Source organism: Penicillium roqueforti (genome assembly GCF_015533775.1).
Source record: "Penicillium roqueforti strain LCP96 04111 chromosome Unknown scaffold_17, whole genome shotgun sequence".
Lineage (NCBI taxonomy): Eukaryota > Fungi > Ascomycota > Eurotiomycetes > Eurotiales > Aspergillaceae > Penicillium > Penicillium roqueforti.
In genome coordinates this window covers 20,439-37,069 of record NW_024067581.1, presented here as the reverse complement: position 1 = coordinate 37,069, position 16,631 = coordinate 20,439, and the positions used below count along the sequence as shown (strand labels likewise).

At 50.8% G+C, this 16,631-nt stretch overlaps 7 protein-coding genes across 7 annotated transcripts; 4 read left to right on the top strand and 3 right to left on the bottom strand.

Annotated features, from left to right (window-relative positions):
* Window positions 1-1,539: 1,539 nt before the first annotated feature.
* LCP9604111_6381 (putative lysophospholipase) lies at window positions 1,540-3,375 on the top strand (the record flags this gene model as incomplete). Its single annotated transcript, XM_039074296.1, has 3 exons — window positions 1,540-2,557; window positions 2,610-2,974; window positions 3,049-3,375. The coding sequence occupies 3 exons, from the start codon at window positions 1,540-1,542 to the stop codon at window positions 3,373-3,375; spliced, it is 1,710 nt and encodes a 569-aa protein (XP_038927431.1).
* Window positions 3,376-5,435: 2,060 nt separating this feature from the next.
* On the top strand, window positions 5,436-6,582 carry LCP9604111_6380 (NmrA family NAD(P)-binding protein; the record flags this gene model as incomplete). The annotated part of the gene is made up of 2 exons (XM_039074295.1): window positions 5,436-6,079; window positions 6,168-6,582. The coding sequence occupies 2 exons, from the start codon at window positions 5,436-5,438 to the stop codon at window positions 6,580-6,582; spliced, it is 1,059 nt and encodes a 352-aa protein (XP_038927430.1).
* Window positions 6,583-8,526: 1,944 nt separating this feature from the next.
* LCP9604111_6379 (histone chaperone napB) lies at window positions 8,527-9,756 on the top strand (the record flags this gene model as incomplete). The annotated part of the gene is made up of 3 exons (XM_039074293.1): window positions 8,527-8,641; window positions 8,758-9,588; window positions 9,638-9,756. 3 exons carry the CDS (start codon window positions 8,527-8,529, stop codon window positions 9,754-9,756), a joined length of 1,065 nt encoding a protein of 354 aa, XP_038927429.1.
* A 90-nt stretch (window positions 9,757-9,846) lies between these two features.
* LCP9604111_6378 (SNARE domain protein) lies at window positions 9,847-10,710 on the bottom strand (the record flags this gene model as incomplete). Its single annotated transcript, XM_039074292.1, has 3 exons — window positions 9,847-9,903; window positions 9,948-10,623; window positions 10,676-10,710. 3 exons carry the CDS (start codon window positions 10,708-10,710, stop codon window positions 9,847-9,849), a joined length of 768 nt encoding a protein of 255 aa, XP_038927428.1.
* Window positions 10,711-12,525: 1,815 nt separating this feature from the next.
* Window positions 12,526-14,478, top strand: LCP9604111_6377 (uncharacterized protein; the record flags this gene model as incomplete). Its single annotated transcript, XM_039074291.1, has 1 exon — window positions 12,526-14,478. One exon carries the CDS (start codon window positions 12,526-12,528, stop codon window positions 14,476-14,478), a length of 1,953 nt encoding a protein of 650 aa, XP_038927427.1.
* A 370-nt stretch (window positions 14,479-14,848) lies between these two features.
* On the bottom strand, window positions 14,849-15,715 carry LCP9604111_6376 (uncharacterized protein; the record flags this gene model as incomplete). The annotated part of the gene is made up of 3 exons (XM_039074290.1): window positions 14,849-15,302; window positions 15,364-15,434; window positions 15,659-15,715. 3 exons carry the CDS (start codon window positions 15,713-15,715, stop codon window positions 14,849-14,851), a joined length of 582 nt encoding a protein of 193 aa, XP_038927426.1.
* Window positions 15,716-15,777: 62 nt separating this feature from the next.
* LCP9604111_6375 (alpha/beta hydrolase) lies at window positions 15,778-16,578 on the bottom strand (the record flags this gene model as incomplete). Its single annotated transcript, XM_039074289.1, has 1 exon — window positions 15,778-16,578. The coding sequence occupies one exon, from the start codon at window positions 16,576-16,578 to the stop codon at window positions 15,778-15,780; it is 801 nt and encodes a 266-aa protein (XP_038927425.1).
* Window positions 16,579-16,631: the final 53 nt, after the last annotated feature.

The following is a 16,631-nucleotide window of genomic DNA, read 5'->3' as shown; positions in this document are numbered from 1 at the left end:
GTACACGTTCTCTGAAAGACAGCCTTTTCGGGTAAATCGCCGAAGACCTCGGCCTTTAAGTCGTTTATCAAATGGTGAACTTGAATGTGTCCTAAAGGATATCCAGGATCGGTAAGAAAGAAGACTAGATATCTTATACCAGGGCTAACAAGCGTCTAGAGCCGCCTCTCGAGATATCCGTTCTTACTTTATAGAATCAAATCCTGGAACTTCTGTTGATGACGCACTCTGGCAGTCTCTCGATAAAGAGGAGGAATTGTTAGAGTTAATCATGCTGAAAATCCCCCATCGCCCATCGCCCAGATGGTCAGTTGTTATTGATCCTTTCCCACATTATATATTGTTACTAACTATTCCAGGCTTTTCGATGCCGACGTTGAATTCCATTTGCCCTTTTCTAGAAGCCGTGTGCCCAAAATCTGACCTTTGCTGGCACATTCATCGAGGGAGGCTTTTAAGCTACTATGAGTCAGTTTGGGCAGTCTTCCGCGACGACGAGACCACTTTTGATTGTGAACCGCAACTTGGAAAAATCGAGGCAATGAAGGACTCTCGCTTTATGCTTTGTTTAATACCAAATTCGTGGATGGTGTCATTGAAGACGAAATCCGATTTCGCCGGGCTTTGTAAGCTACGGAAATTTTGCTCACATCTTGTTTCAGCAAAAACTCCCCGGGTGATTTGGAACGAGGCGAACTTTTTGAGAGAAGTGGAGAGTAGAGAAACGGAGGAGGAAATGATAAAAGGGAAATAATGGGGGCATATGTCTAGTTCTGAGATGATCGATTATTTCACACTTTTTGTCCTCACCTCATAGTAAACTATCCGGTACAGTACTTCTTATGCCAGCTAGGCCCTGTGATCGTGGATTTGCATTACCGACGCAAATGGTAACGGCAATAGAATACACAAAACGGTTGAAACAGAGAGAAGTCGTGGAAAGGGAAATAGCCAATGTGCTTTGCGTTGCTTGTCTCGATGCTTCCGAATGACGTCTATAGCTCCACTACGGAGTCATTGTCTTCATATTCCACTCAGGATTCGTAGAGTAAAGCGTTGAACTACATAATTTGAGTTCGTACCGTTAACCTATCCGCGATCACCCATGGACTAGTGCTGCTTTGTTTCTTATTCTAAAGACCTTCAAGATACATAGAATATCTAAATCATCAGACTCGGTCAATACGTATGTACTCCGAGATCGCTGAGAGTGGGGACAAAGTCTTAAACTAGAACCGACCAATGAAAATCGCTGTACGTAATTCGAGTTGGGGTTCAATTGGGGTCACTTCTTCGCCAAAAGAGTCAATCGTTGATCTACGCGGTTGAGTGACTTTAACGTTTTAACTTTCATTTCAACGTTGTCTCCGATTAATGAAAATTCTATTCACCTGATCGTGGCGCACTGCAGACGGCGAATGAACGGATCAATGCCTTGATTCATATCAATTGACCTTGGATTATCGTTAAAATTACGACCGCAATCGCAGGTCACGGGCCAAGCGATACAAACCACAAGAATCAGAAACTGTCCTCGCCATGATATCTACCAGCCTGAACCCTCAGCTCAGCACAGAAACCATCAAAATGACGCTCACACCAACGCTGGACCCCGCCAAAGCCGAAGAGACCTCCCACGAGTCGCGCGTCCTAATCATCATGACCGGCGGGACAATCTGCATGCAACCCTCACCAGGCGGCTTCATCCCAGCACGGGGGTTCCAAGAAAAATGCATGGCGCGAGTGCCGACCTTCAACGACGGCTCCGCCAGCACAACAATGAACGTAGTCGCGAACGCCGCGCACGAACTCAAAGCACGCCCAAGCCTGCGCACACCGATGACAGCCTACGGGCGCCAGGTGCGGTACACGGTCTTCGAGTTCGAGGAACTGCTCGACAGCAGCTCGATCGACGCGAAGGGCTGGACTCAAATCGCCGAGGCGATCGAGCGCAATTACAAGCTCTTCGACGGGTTCGTTGTGCTGCATGGCACGGACAGTCTGGCGTACACGTGCTCGGCGCTCAGCTTCATGCTGCAGAATCTTGGGAAACCGGTTGTGCTTACTGGGTCGCAGGCGCCGATGCTCGAGCTGCAGAATGACGCGACGGATAACCTGCTCGGGTCGTTGGTTGTCGCGGGCCATTTTATGATCCCCGAGGTGTGTTTGTATTTTAATAATCGGTTGTTCCGCGGGAATCGGACGACGAAGGTTGCGGCGAGTGATTTCGCTGCGTTTGATTCGCCGAATTGTGCCCCCGTGGCGGTTACGAATTCTATGCGGACTAATGTGAACTGGGATATGGTGCATCGGCCTACGAGTTTGGAGCCGTTTAGTATTCGCACGAATCTGGATACTACGCATGTTGCTTGTCTGCGGATCTTCCCTGGTATCAAGCCGGAGATGGTGGATGCGGTGCTCAAGCTGGATGGCTTGCGCGGGCTGATTCTGGAGACTTTTGGCGCGGGCAATGCGCCCTCGGGGCAGGATAACGCTATGATCAACGTCTTGGCTAGTGCTATCCAGCGGGGTATTGTTATTGTGAATATCACGCAATGTGAGTTGTGCCCAACGCTTCACGCCAATCAGGATGACTGACATATCTTAAGGTCTTACGGGCAGCGTCAGTCCAGTCTACGCCACAGGCATGAGTCTCTCTCGAGCAGGCGTCGTAGCCGGCCTCGACATGACAACCGAGGGCGCATTGACGAAGCTCGCGTATCTCCTCGCGCTGCCAGAATCCACCCCGGAATCCGTCGCCAAAAACATGTCAGTATCCATCCGCGGCGAGCTCACCGAGTCAACATTACCTATCTTCCGACACCCGGACGGCGAACTCTCCGACCGCATCCAGACACTCACATCGCTGGGATACGCCATTGCCCAGGGCGACCTAGAGAAGGTCCAAGCCATTACCAAGAGAGAACACCACTGGCTCCTGAACGACGCCGACTATTCCGGCAACACGCCCATCGTAAGCGTCTCACCGTTTCCCCCTCCCTTATCTCCCTCGCCCCGTATCCTTATCTCGACACTAACCCAACGCAGCACCTAGCAGCCACATCCCCGTCAATCAAAATCCTGCACCTCCTCCTATCGCAAGGCGGCTCGGTGCACCTCCGCAATCGCGCCGGCCACACCCCGCTCTTCCTGGCCGCGAGCGCGGGCCTCTCGGAGCACACGCTCCTCCTGCGCAAATCCGGCGCGCACCTGCATTCGGACGAGCGACCAGCCGCCGAGCTCATGGCGCGTCACCGGCCGTTTGTCTGGGGCATGGCTGGGGTTGGGCCGAAAGAGATCAGCCAGCGGGAGATGGAGGAGGAGTGGGAGTGGGATGCTGGTAAGAATCGGATGATTCCTGGGTCGGCGCCTTAGGTTAGGATTTCGTCATAGGGTAGGTTCAGGCTAGGTTCAGGCTAGGTTCAGGGGTTGGGGTTGGGATTGGGGTACTGTTGTGTCGTATGCTCCCTTGCTTTATGTGGGATGGCTTACCTGTACTTCGGTTGATATGATGTCTCTCTTTTTTTTAAGGGGCATTGGCCTCCGGTAAGCCTGCAGGTGCGTCTTCTTTTGTGGGAATTTTCCCTCTTCAACCGGTCAATTTGGTGGTTGAATGCCTGCGCTTTGCGTCGGCGATGATGACATCGTGGTATAGAATAGATAATATAGGGTATGACATTGTGTATAGAATAATAGAACACCATAGAGTTACCTCGGGCTTATTCTGACACCATTTTGTTATAGTCGCACTCCATTCCGATCACGCCAGAATCGCAAAGAAGAAAAAACCCCCCCTGTCCTACTTCTATTGCCTTCTTTTAGCTGTGGCACCATCACCAGACTAGAACACGGAATTTCATCCGCGGAGATCGTCCCCTGCCGTAGCCGGGGATAGAAGCCACTAAGTGGGGAAGATAAGGACTCTCCCTATTTTTTTTTTCTCTCCTTTTCATTTTCGGTTTTCTGGGGTTTGCTGTTAGTGTCGTTAGTACTCCGTGCTCCGTGCTCCGTACAGGGGTGTGACTGCTAACTGCTAAGGTGGATATAGCTGAATGTTCTAGATTGTATAGAAGTGTTCTAGTCGGGGGGTTACTCCAACTGGGTTCTCTTTTATGGAGGGGGCTGTCTGCATGTTTTTTTTGCTTTTTCCCCCTTTTGCGTGTTTTTATACCCACATCGTGCAAGATAATATAGAGTATGGAGTATGTTGTACTAAATTGATTGCCTCATGGATCTCGAAAATAGTCTCATGCCGCAGGGAATGATGTGATGTTCAGGCAGGGAAGATACATATCAGGCTCGTAAATTCAGACGTAAATTCAGACGTAATCTCCCAGCTATTGTGCCAAAAGGTACTCCGTACTCCGTAGTACTCCGTGGCACTCCGTAAGTACCTTGTTACCTGGACGTATCGGGTGGAATGGCAAGTCGGACATGAGTGTAGCACGTCAACCTGTGCCAAGACCCCAACGCCATTGGACAAGCCCTAGCCCACATCCAGATATACGATAAAGACCACGTGAGGCTGTCCCTGGCAGACAGTGGAACAGGAAGTCCTTCGCGATGAACGGTGCTATGAAGTCACCTGCGTGATTTAGTCTACGTGCTAGTTTGATTTCCCTCGGGAGTGGTTCCGCTATGGGTTCGATTCAAGGCTTGGCGTGATGTATAGATGCTGTGCTGTACGTTGTATGTTGTATGTTGTATAGTTCTGTCGATCGGCATAGGGGTATGGTGCGTTATGATGTTATAGTGTCATAGTATAGGTATAGAGAAAAGTACTTGACATACCACATACCTCACATCATACACTCCCAACCGACTCAAGTTCCCGAATCAGGATCTTCCCGTGCTGCCGAAAATGCCCAGGTGTGGTGCCGATTTACGTAAAAACCGGTGGACGAGACCGCACTGTGGGTTTTTTTTTTCTTTTTTTTTCTCCCTCGGGGATGCGCAAATGGGGGGGAATTGGTTATATTTGGATATAGCACGCAGAGCCGGAAAAAGGGATTTGATATGCAGCGTGGCAGGGAATAGAGGACGGTGCGCGTAGAAAAAGAATTCTTATCTTATCCTTTCTGGCTCTCCGCGTTTTCGGAAGTCGAATGCCATTTTTTGGGGCAATTTTGCGTCCTTTGCGTCTTTTCCTTCTTTTTATTATTTTATTAATTGCAGATCAGAAGGACAATTTGGAGAACTCCTGACCTTGACTGTTCCAATCGCATAATTTAGGTCCGATCACGATTCTTGTTACATACAACTTTCCCAACTTCTACCCCACCATCGCAAAGCCCTTCTCGCCAAGGCCTACTCCGGATTTCTCTTCTTTTATCTGTCCTCTGTCCTCTTGTCCTTTTTGATAACCTTCTTCTTTCTCTATACCTCTCCCTCTATACTCCCCCCACCAAGGTCCTCCACCCCCCCGATCAACCCGGATGACACAACCGCAGAAGACCATTGCCGTGGTCAACGCGACAGGCCGGCAAGCGGCCTCGCTGATCCGTGTCGCGTCCGCCGTGGGGTATTCCGTGCGCGCGCAAATACATTCCCTGAAAGGCGTCATCGCCCCGGAACTCCAACAACTACCCAATGTGACGCTCCTGCAAGGCCCGCTGCTCGGCAACACCGCCCTGATGGACGAGCTCTTCAAAGGCGCCCAGCTCGCCTTCATCAACACCACCTCCCAGTCCGGCGACGAGGTCGCCATCGGCCACGACCTGGCAGACGCCGCCAAACGCGCCGGCACAATCCAGCACTACATCTACAGCAGTATGCCGGATCATTCCGTGCATGGTCCCTGGCCCGCCGTCCCGCAGTGGGCGCCCAAGTTCACCGTCGAGAACTACATCCGCCAGCTCGGAATGCCCTCCACCTTTGTCTACGCCGGCATCTACAATAACAACTTCACGAGCCTGCCATACCCGCTCTTCCAGATGGAGCTGCTGCCAGACGGGAGCTTCGAGTGGCGTGCGCCGTTCGATCCGGAAATCCCGTTGCCGTGGCTGGACGCCGAGCATGACGTTGGTCCGACGCTGCTGCAGATTTTCAAGGACGGCCCGAAGAAATGGAACGGACATCGGTGAGTGCGGGAATCATCACCCGGGACGGATTTCCAGACACCGTCCTAGGAGAAAGAATCAAGGAACGAAAGCTAACCCGCCACCTAGGATCGCGCTCACTTTCGAAACCCTCTCCCCGTTACAGGTGTGCGCGGCGTTCTCGCGCGCCCTGGACCGCCCATGCCAGTACGTCCGCGTGCCCAAGATCGAGATCAAGGTCAACATCCCGCCGGGATATCGAGAACAGCTCGAGGCGCTGGAGGAGCTGTTTGGCCGATGCGATGCGCCGTACTTCCCGCAGCCCGAGTTCTCACGGCCCGCCGCGGGCTCGCCGAAGGGTCTTGGACCCGCGGGTGGAAAGGGCGCCGGCGCGGGCATGATGCAAGGACCTGGCGGTGTCATCTCGCTCCGGGTGACGGACGAGTCTCGACATCTGTGGCAGGGCTGGCGCGACATGGAAGAGTATGCGCGTGAAGTGTTCCCCGTAGAAGAAGAGGCTAATGGGCTGGACTGGATGGTTTGAGACTCTTGCTTTTGCTTTTGCTTTTGTTTTTGTCTTTGTGGTTGGCCTCTTGATGACTTCCTTGCTTTTTTTTCTTATCTTTTTTACAGTTCGATCTGGGCAGAGACGTGCATGGTGATGTGTTCTGTGCATGTGAAGCTGCCCTTGTTGTTCCGATCTGTTTCGTTTTTCTAATCATTGCATTTTTGGCGAACGGGCATGGGATATATGGACTTTCATGACTTGACCTCGGTTCTTAATCGGAAGATGCTTGGGGTAGCATTGGACGAGGTTTCTTTTGCTTTGTGGTTGGTTTGATTTGATATTTGTTCTAAATCACCGAAAAAGTTGTGTTTTTTGTTTTGTTTTACTTTCTATTTTCAAAATATTGCCTTTATTTCTTGTTTACTTGGTTCAATGAACCTCCTCGATCCCAAGCTCAAAAGAAAACAAATGGAATAAGATATCCCGACTTCGGTTACTAGCCTGCGATCTAGCTCCTATACGATCGCTAATAAGCCCGATTTCTATTTCAATTTCAATTTCATTTTCATTTTCATTTTCATTTCCAATTCCAAAATCCATTATTCGCTTCTTTTCGCTTCACTTCACCTCCTCTTCCATAGAAACTCGCCACATAACAACCCCAAATCCAAATCCCGGACTCACCCCGACTCTTTTTCGTCTCCATTAATCGATACCATGACACAAACGTGCTTCGTGCCTCACGTCTGCTGACCTGACCCCAATTGACGAGTCCTGCAGGTCCCGTGCGTCCACATCGAACATTCACACGCTCGACACGCAGACCGCTCCTCTTATCTAACGGGGTCATGCATGAGCAAATCAATGAGCAAATCAAATGAGGGGAAGTTCTGGACTCGGACCTCGAGAGAAAAAATAATGGGAAAGGGGGTTGATTTATAAAAGTAACTGTCAGACCTGGTATCAAAGGGGCCCAGGTGTCAGGATGGAATTGTGCGGTGTATATATATACTCCCTACCTGGTATAGATGGACTCTTCGAAAGTTCAGGAGAAGGAATTGTTGTTGAAATAAAGTATTTCTTTCTTATTTTTAGTTTGGAGTGTATGCTTGCTTTTTTTTGCCTTTTCTTCTGTCCCCGCTTCTTTTTGTTAGGATGAGGATTTGGATCTGATTAGCATGTGGCGAGATATGTGGCGGTGCATGTTTACAGCAATTTGCAACAATTTACAACATAGAGAGTTCAATTTAGAAGGTAAGTTAAGGTCCTTATCTCTTTAGGCATACCCTTACCAAAACCTACTATTGGAATGTAATATATGCATTAGGGCTCTTGAAGGTTTGTATAGACATACGGTGAGATGTGCTCCTGCATATGTCAACTGTCAAAGCAGGATACAACATACATACGGCGTAGAGTGCAGATAACCGTACCTCGTATTTCCCACCTATAACTATGAACATTGACCTATATCCCCATACACCACCAGCATCGAACCTGTCTACCCCTCCATGTACTTACAATATACCAAGACTCCAAGCCTACCCAGTACCAATCAGAACAATCTATAACCCACGGCCACGTTGAGATCCACCGCAAACAAGATCAGCGTCAGAGTTTTCCCTCCATCTCCCAGCCTATGATGTAGTCCTCGACGCCTGAGGCCAACCACCGCGGCCACCCCCACCATTGCCCGTTGCCCGGTGGACACACGGGTACACCGAGATACATATCCTCGGCGCTTTAAAACTATGGAAAAATAAGTACCCACAAGTACCGTCATGTAGCTTAGCTCCTCTCCTTCTGATGCGCGCATGGCTTTTTTTTTTTTTCTTGCCGTGTCCCTGAATTGTTTGCCTCCCCTCTGATATTTTATTTCCCCTTCCTTCATTCTCCTATTCTTCTGTCTTTAACACTCAAGTCTGCGTGTTTGTCTGGCATTATTTACTTACGACCCTTATTCACGAATACATACCCATCATGTCTAACGATCAGTCCCTCCTTGACCGTGTCGAGATGCCTAGCATCCCTGAGGCTGCTATGAAGAAGATTGCTGTTCTGGAAGAGCAGTTCGCCCGTGCTGAGGTTGAGCAGTGTATGTTTCTGTTGATTTTCTATTTTGTTATGGAGTGAACAGCTCGCAGAGGCTACTCTACCATGCATTCAGAAGCGCACCTATCGATAACCCAATTGCTAACATACACACTCTAGTGCGCCACTCCGTCAAGCTCATGACCCCCCTGATCCAGAAGCGCAGCGAGATCATCAACATCCCCGATGTCCAGGCTGAGTTCTGGATGCGCGTCTTTGCTAGCGCTCCCCCCGAGATCGACGAGTACATCCTGGCCACCGATGCCCAAGTGCTCGGTGAGTGCCTCAAGAACATGAACGTCGAGCGATTCGAGCTCGACGCCCAAGGCAACGGCGAGCCCCGCAGCTTGCGCTTCACATTTGAGTTCAAGACCGGCGACGAGAACCCCTTCTTCACCAACGAGAAGCTCGTCAAGGAGTTCTACTGGCGCCAGGAGGTCTCCAAGAACGCCGCTGGCAAGACCCGCACCTGGGAGGGTCTGGTCTCCGAGCCCGTCCGTATCAACTGGAAGAAGGATCAGGATTTGACCAAGGGCATGCTCGATGCCGCTTGCGACCTTGCCGAGGCTGAGAAGAAGAAGGGCGGTGACCGCAGAAAGTTGCCCGAGTTCGCTGCTCTCGTTAAGAAGGTCGAGGAGGCTGAGGCCGAGGCCAACGAGGATGACGAGGATGACGAGGAGCCCAGCCCCGTTGGCATGAGCTTCTTCGGATTCTTCGGATACCGCGGCCGTGATGTCTCCGCCGCTCAGTCCAAGGAGGCTGCCAAGGAGATCGAGGCTCGCTGGGCCAAGATCCAGAACGGCGAGGATATCGAGGAGGCCGGTGACTCCGACTCCGAGGATGAGGAAGATGACACCGAGGGAGTTGAGGAAATCGATATCTTCCCCGATGGAGATGACCTTGCTGTTGCCATTGCCGAGGACCTCTGGCCCGATGCGCTCAGCTACTACGGTATGTAGATCCCGAACGAGTCAGATGTTCCCCTGCTGACTTTGACCAGTTCAATCCTTCCAAATCGGCGAAGAGCTCGAAGATATGGACCTCGATATGGAGGAACTGGACGGAGACGACTCCGATGAAGACAGTGAGTTGCGTCCGCGCAAGAAGGCTCGAAACTAAACCATTTGCACCCGAAACGCCAACCCCCTTTGATTTTTTTGCTTTTAACTAACCCCTTGATTTTGTATCATCACAGTGCAATGAGTAGGATTAATAATAAGACGAGGACGAAAATGAGTGCTGCGATACAAAACGAGGACCATGTATCTAGTCAGAAAAGTTAGTTTGAACTTGAGATTCCCATACCATACCAAACCGTCCATCCAGTAGAGATTAGGAGTAAACGGGAAAATAAAAAAGCGAATCCTACCCTCGTTCTTGCGCACAATATGTTTGATACGCGACATCCCATTCGACAACTTCCCCCCAACTCGGTCCGCTAGCGTATCAACCTCATCAAGCATGACAGCCTGATCCTCCAACTCACGACCCATATCATCAGCCTGCTGACGTAGATTGCCCACAGTGCGAAAAACACCATCTAGCTGCTCATCCTGCTCATGCATAAGCTCAGTCTGGCGCTGCTGCTCCAAAGAGGCATAATAATCGTCCCCGCCCCGGCCGCGCTCCTCCTCCTCAAGCGCCGCATCAAACTCGGTAGGGTTCGGCAGCGTGTCGACGGCAGAATTGGAGACAGTCTGCTGTAGCTCCTGGTGCATTTTCTCGACCTCATCACCGACATCGTCGACGAGCTTGCGCCGCCGCTGCACCTCCTCTAGTTCCAGGCCAAAGCGGTAGGGGTCTTGTTCGATTACGCGCACACTCTCGACGAGGTCGTTGAGGTCGGCTGTTAGCTCTGTTAATGTGCTTTCGAGCTCCGAGCGCGCTTGCTTGAGTTCTGGGTTGGAGGGGCTTTTGGCTAGTGACCGGATGCGGAGGTATGAGGAGAAGAGTGGCCGGCTGGTTTGTAGGGTTGAGACCACATCGCTGGTACGTTGATTAGTTGGGGACTTGCGCTTGGAGTTGGTGTAGAGCTCACGCTTGAACTTGTAGGAATGGGTCTGCGTGCTCCATGGCTGCGGTATGGGTATTGTGAGTTGTTGATAGTTCTCGGCCCCGGGTTGGTCCACGGACGGGTAAGCCTGGAGCGGCGGTGTTGCTGACTGATCTCTACGGTGATATTTTAGGACAACCGCGCAGGTTTGGCCTACTCGGCCCAACGCACGGCCCAACTAGCATCACAAGTACGGGGTACTCCTTACGTTGTTGACGGTATGAGATACGCTTGTTGGGATATCATCGATGAGGTGCTTCGGCTGGAGTATGAGCGACTCGGGCTATTAGGGGGGAAATATTACGGATTTAGTGAACGCCTGTGAGGATTATATCGACTATGAGGCTCCGTTTTTGGCACAAGTATGGGGCATGCAGTGTTACAAACTCTTTGCATGAGGATGGACGTTTAACCAGCAAATCCTCAACTTCCTCGGAAATAGTCTAGATGTGGAACGACGGGATCCTCGGGGTTGCACATTGTTTCTTGCCGCACGTTGGAGCAAGCTTGGCTTAGGTGGTTCAGTATATGGGCTCTTCTTAAGCCTTACGCAAATGCGGGCCTTGGTTCAATGCCTATGTTTTGAAAAGGTTACAAGCCGCTCTCACTAAAGATGTAGGTATCAGACATTGATCCTAAACCTGACATAGTGTAGGTTGCAGCGCTTTGGAGAATGATAGTTTGCGGTGATTATACGGATCGAGCAATGGCCTTGTTTGGATTTGCTAGATGAGGAATCAACTGTTAGTAACTCTTCTGAATGCAACTTTGGAAAGCTCATGGAAATTACCCCTTCCAATCTGATCTTTACACTACGGAGGCGACAATGACCAGGCAGATACAACCACATATTCATCGAGGGCTGAGGCATGGCCGAACAACTGAAACTCTTGTCCGTCCTGATGAGCTTTAAGATACACAAATATGGCCCGTACGTCGACTCTGGTGCGGTGTGTTGTGGTTCAGATGTTTGAGAAGAGACATGGTGGTTGCCACCTGGAGCGAGGCAAGAGCAATCGACCACGAGGGAAGCTACGTTCCTTCCTTTAACGTTGTTTGCCATGTCTGGCACGTGAGAAGTGACCATATAAAAGGGCTCCTCCACCACTTCCTCTTCTTCTCTTCTCCCGATCCCTCTCGACCGCCATCTCTCCGTAGCCCCATGAGACAGTGCAGGCAGAGAACAGGGTACTTTACCTACAAGGATATCAACATCACCAGGTTGTTGAGGTCCATGCAGGTTTTACCAGATCAAAGTCCAGTTCTCGTGCGAGCTCTCTAAGAAAGTCATGGCTGAGTATCCGGACTCCATAGCCATTGACTGTCCCACGGAATACAACCCTCCCAATCTTTTGTCATGTTTTCTTTCTTTGTACTATCCTAGGTAGCCTAAAGTGAGACGGTGTTACCCTTCTTCCACAACCCTGCAGCTACCGACTACATCTCAACTTGAATGTGGACTTTGAATCCGTACGGGTGTTCCTGAATCGTCCCTTCTCAACTGTGCATTTCTGTTTACATCACATCGTCTTGTCCTATGTTAATCTTCTTACTTTGACATGACCTTTGAACAATGACATGACTAGATTGTTTTAATGGCCATCTGGTTCCCTGTAGCAAGCAATATGCGTACACATGCTATATAACATCCGACAATCTCCTTCTAGCGTGGTGTCTTCAGATGATCGTCCTTGAAATGACCTATGAACATGACTAAGCGGCCTTGAGCGGGGAAGATAAAAAAAAAAGCGATAACATTCCCCACAGTATATCGAATGTCCCTCATTCTACGAATTGGCGACTTATTCCGTGCTTTTAATGACATCTGATCTAGCATGACGATTAAAAACCCCCTTCCACTCTCCGATGAGTGGAAGGATCCCGACGAATATGTCCAGGCCCTCCTCTCATTCGCAACCGAGTCGGTCATGTTCATGAACCTTTGCGGTGGCGTGCATATCCTCGATTTCCTGACGCGCGATCCCGATCTATACACATCCCTACTGCCGGAAGACTGGCGATCGTTTTTCGAGCATCACGATATCCACAGCATCCTGCAACTGCTACTACGGGAGGATATTGGCCCGCTGTGCGAACCCGCCGAAACAAACGCTAGTTCCGAGAATGGCAGGACTTGGAACGGAAGCGCATTCCCGCCTGCATCTCTCCTCGAGTACATTCGCGACATTCGACGATTCAGCCTCCGTCGCGAGTTCACCACATCTGAGAAGAGCGAACCTCTCCCGATGCATATCGCTATCGGCATGAACAAGAAGAAGAAGCACGAGGTGGAGCAATTCTCTCGCTATGTCGCATCTTTGTCGGAGACGGTCAATGAGCGTCGCGGGGAGCCATTGTCTCACATTGTTGATTTTGGGTCGGGGCAGAACTACCTTGGGCGCATGTTGGCAAGCTCACCCTATCATAAGCATATCATTGCCATTGAGCGAAAGCACCAATACATCAGCGGTGCTAGTCGTATGGACGTTCATGCTCGACTGGCTAAAGAGGAAAAGATCAAGACAATGCATAATGCAAAGCACAACAAATTGAAGAGGCAATTCATGCAAACCCCAGAACTAGCCCCAGACCTAGCCACTGCGGAAAAACCAGAGGTTCCTGACTTGAATATGGGAGCACCATTGGAATTGAGCGATGCAGTGCCAGAAAAACCTGCTGAGCTGAATGAAGACACCACCTCTAACATGCTAGCCGATATGACCCTAGAAGCCGATGATGTGCTCGGCTCGATGTACAGAAAGCCACATGTAGTACATGTACCAAAGGCCCGACCGGAGGTCGACACCAGAGGCACTGTCAGCTACATCGAACATAATATCCAAGATGGCTACCTGGAACCGATCATCGAGCACGTCGTGGACCCAAAGACATCAGTTGAAACCAGGACCAGCACAGAAGAAGTCATCGTGCAGTCTGAAAAGAAACCAAGTGACGCGCGGGTGATGGTGGTCTCTCTGCATTCATGCGGAAACCTCCTCCACCACGGAGTCCGATCACTAGTACTCAACCCTTCTGTTGTGGCAATCGCCATGATCGGCTGCTGCTACAACCTTCTAACCGAACGATTGGGGCCAGCAACATACAAAATCCCCATCCTTCGATCCGCCCACCCCCGCCTCAAAAAGACCGGATCTTCATGGGACCCGCACGGATTCCCAATGTCCAAACTCTATGAAAATTACCAAGCAAAGACCACAACAGGTTTTAAGCTCAATATCACAGCCCGCTCAATGGCCGTACAGGCACCTCATAACTGGGGCCACGCCGACAGCGAAGGATTCTTCACGCGCCATTTCTACCGCGCTCTGCTGCAGCGCGTCCTTCTAGATCACGGCATCGTCCCCAAACCCGATGTGCCCGATGATCTCTACAAAGACCACACCGACAGCCCCGATTCCGGGGGTATAGCGCTGATCGTTGGGTCGCTCCGCAAGTCTGCATTCGAGTCTTTCTCTGCGTACGTACGGGCTGCAACGGTCAAACTGAGCCTGGATCCGATCCGAGGCGAGTTGGTCAAGAAGCGCATCTGTACCATGTCTGAAGAGGAGTTGCAGCGCTATGAAACGGAGTACTTGCACACGCGCAAGAATCTCAGTATTGTGTGGAGTCTGATGGCTTTCAGCTCTCAGGTTGTTGAGGCTGCTATTGTGGTGGATCGCTGGCAGTTCCTGCGTGAGCATGACTCTGTCAAGGAGTGTTGGGTTGAGACGGTGTTTGAGTATGGCCAGAGTCCGCGCAATCTGGCTGTTATTGGGATTAAGAAATGATTCCTGTTAGATTTTTGTGCTCGGTTGCATTTAGATATGGTTGGGAGTTTATATTTGGGCTTGATTCATTCTGTGGGTTCTGAGGAGTCTCAGTACACAGCGGGGTGGTTTATATTTGAACATAGGTGCATAAAAGTGGGCTTTGCGAAGATATCCCTTGGACCGTGAAGAGACCCGACATTGGGGCTCGAGAAAGGAGCAGTTAACTATGTACATGGGCACTTGCCATACCATGCCTTGGTATATACCAAGGCGTTTTATATACTAGAGTTACGAGACAATTCATCACAAATACTATTATCTTCTCTTCACTGACATTCCAATCATTCCAATCCCATGCCCTGACCTAGCATCCAAACACATAAACGTATCAAGCAAAGGCAGTCCACTGCGTCCCACAAGCAGCAGCAACTTCTCGTGCCGGTCTGCCAACCATGCCCTTCCAGAAAGCAGAAGTACCGGAAGGAACAAACTCTTCAATCTCCAAAGACAACAAAGCATCAAAAATCCAATCTTGGCACAGGCCAATTGAATTCTTAGGAGCAGGCACCTTCTCGATAATCTTGATCACGTCGTGTCGTTGTTGAGACGTCAGATCGGTAAGCTTGCACATCCCCACAGCCGCTTTGTCGATAATCTTTGTGGCGTACCGAGGCGCAAAACCGTACCACAACCGGTCTGAATCGACGACCTCGACTTGGAGGAGATCTCCGAATTCTAGATTCCCGGGTTTGTTGATCATGAAGCCCCAGTGGGATCGGTGTGTGGGGCTATCGCCGGAACCGAAGACCTCTATTGAGAGGTTGTAGGCCATGTTGTTTGTTCTATGCGGTCAGTCTTAGCCTCATATCTGTAGTTTTGAGCACTGTGATCATCGATGGTTACCTTTTGCGATTTGGGTTTGGTGTATTAGAACGTGAGAGAATTTCTTGAGAGAGGTGGTTCTCATAGCTTGGCTAGGCAATGAACCTATACTAAAGAGTATTAAGATCAGATGACTTGGATGTGATCAAAATTGACGAATGCGAGGTCCTGACCAATTGTGCGTTGTCGATTGGCGCCGTAACCCCTCTTTGATAGTTCGAATATGCCACTAGTTCGGACTACGGAAACCTACAGAATGTCGCCAGCTGAAAATCGATATGTCGATTCCCGACCATTATCGAGGTTATCGAGTCACCCATTTTCCAGACGCCAGGATGTGCCCAATTGCGTCTTCCAGCGCACCTACACCCATGTCTCGGACCGCAAAGCGAAATCGTGAACTGACATCCAATTTACACAGGTAATGCTGTATGTTCAGCTAATCTCCACACTGCCCTCAGGAACACCCTGTCTACTCCGTAACCTGCGCGCAAAGAACTGCATAACAGGCAACATCTCCTCCCGATTCGAGGGCATCCCATCCCCCCGCCTAGCATACCGGCTCACCTCGACGAACTCAAAAACCTGCTTTGTCCTACGCACCGCCTCATCCGAAACCGCCACCGAATCCCTGCCAGCAACCAGTAGCACCGGGGTGCGATTCGTATTCCCGACCCTGGATCCTGACAACGGATAAGGCGCCCCGATAGAGATGACACCAGAGAGGGTACCAACCTCCCCACTGTCCGCGTTACCGTTACCATTTCCAGCTTCCTTCCCCTTCAGCCCGAGCTCCCGCGCCATAGCCAGCGCAGCCATTCCGCCCTGCCCGAAACCCAGCGCCATAATCTCACGCAGCGCGTACCCGCATTTCTGTACGAGCGTGTCCCGCACGACGTCCTCGACCAGAATCCTCGTGCTGCGCGTCATGCCGGCGTCCATGTCTAGCGCGCCGGTCGCGGAGTCGAAGGAGACATCGTCGCCCCAATGGAAGCCGCCCAGGTCGAAGGGCAGAGGGGCTGTGCCTTGCACTGTGACGATGGTGGTTTCTGGGAGCCGGATGGCTTCGGCGAATTTTGTGAACGATGCGGCTGTGTCTCCGAGGCCATGGAGTAGGAGTAGGATGTTTGGGGCTGGGGATGCTGATTGGGAGCGGGCGGGGAAGGGTGGGGCAGGTGTGATGGTCACGGTAAGTTCGGATGGGAAGTCGCATGGGGCGGGGGTTTTGGTAGGCATTTTGAATTGAGTTGAGTTGAGCTAAGTTTAGTTGGAGCTTGGAGCTGGAGCTT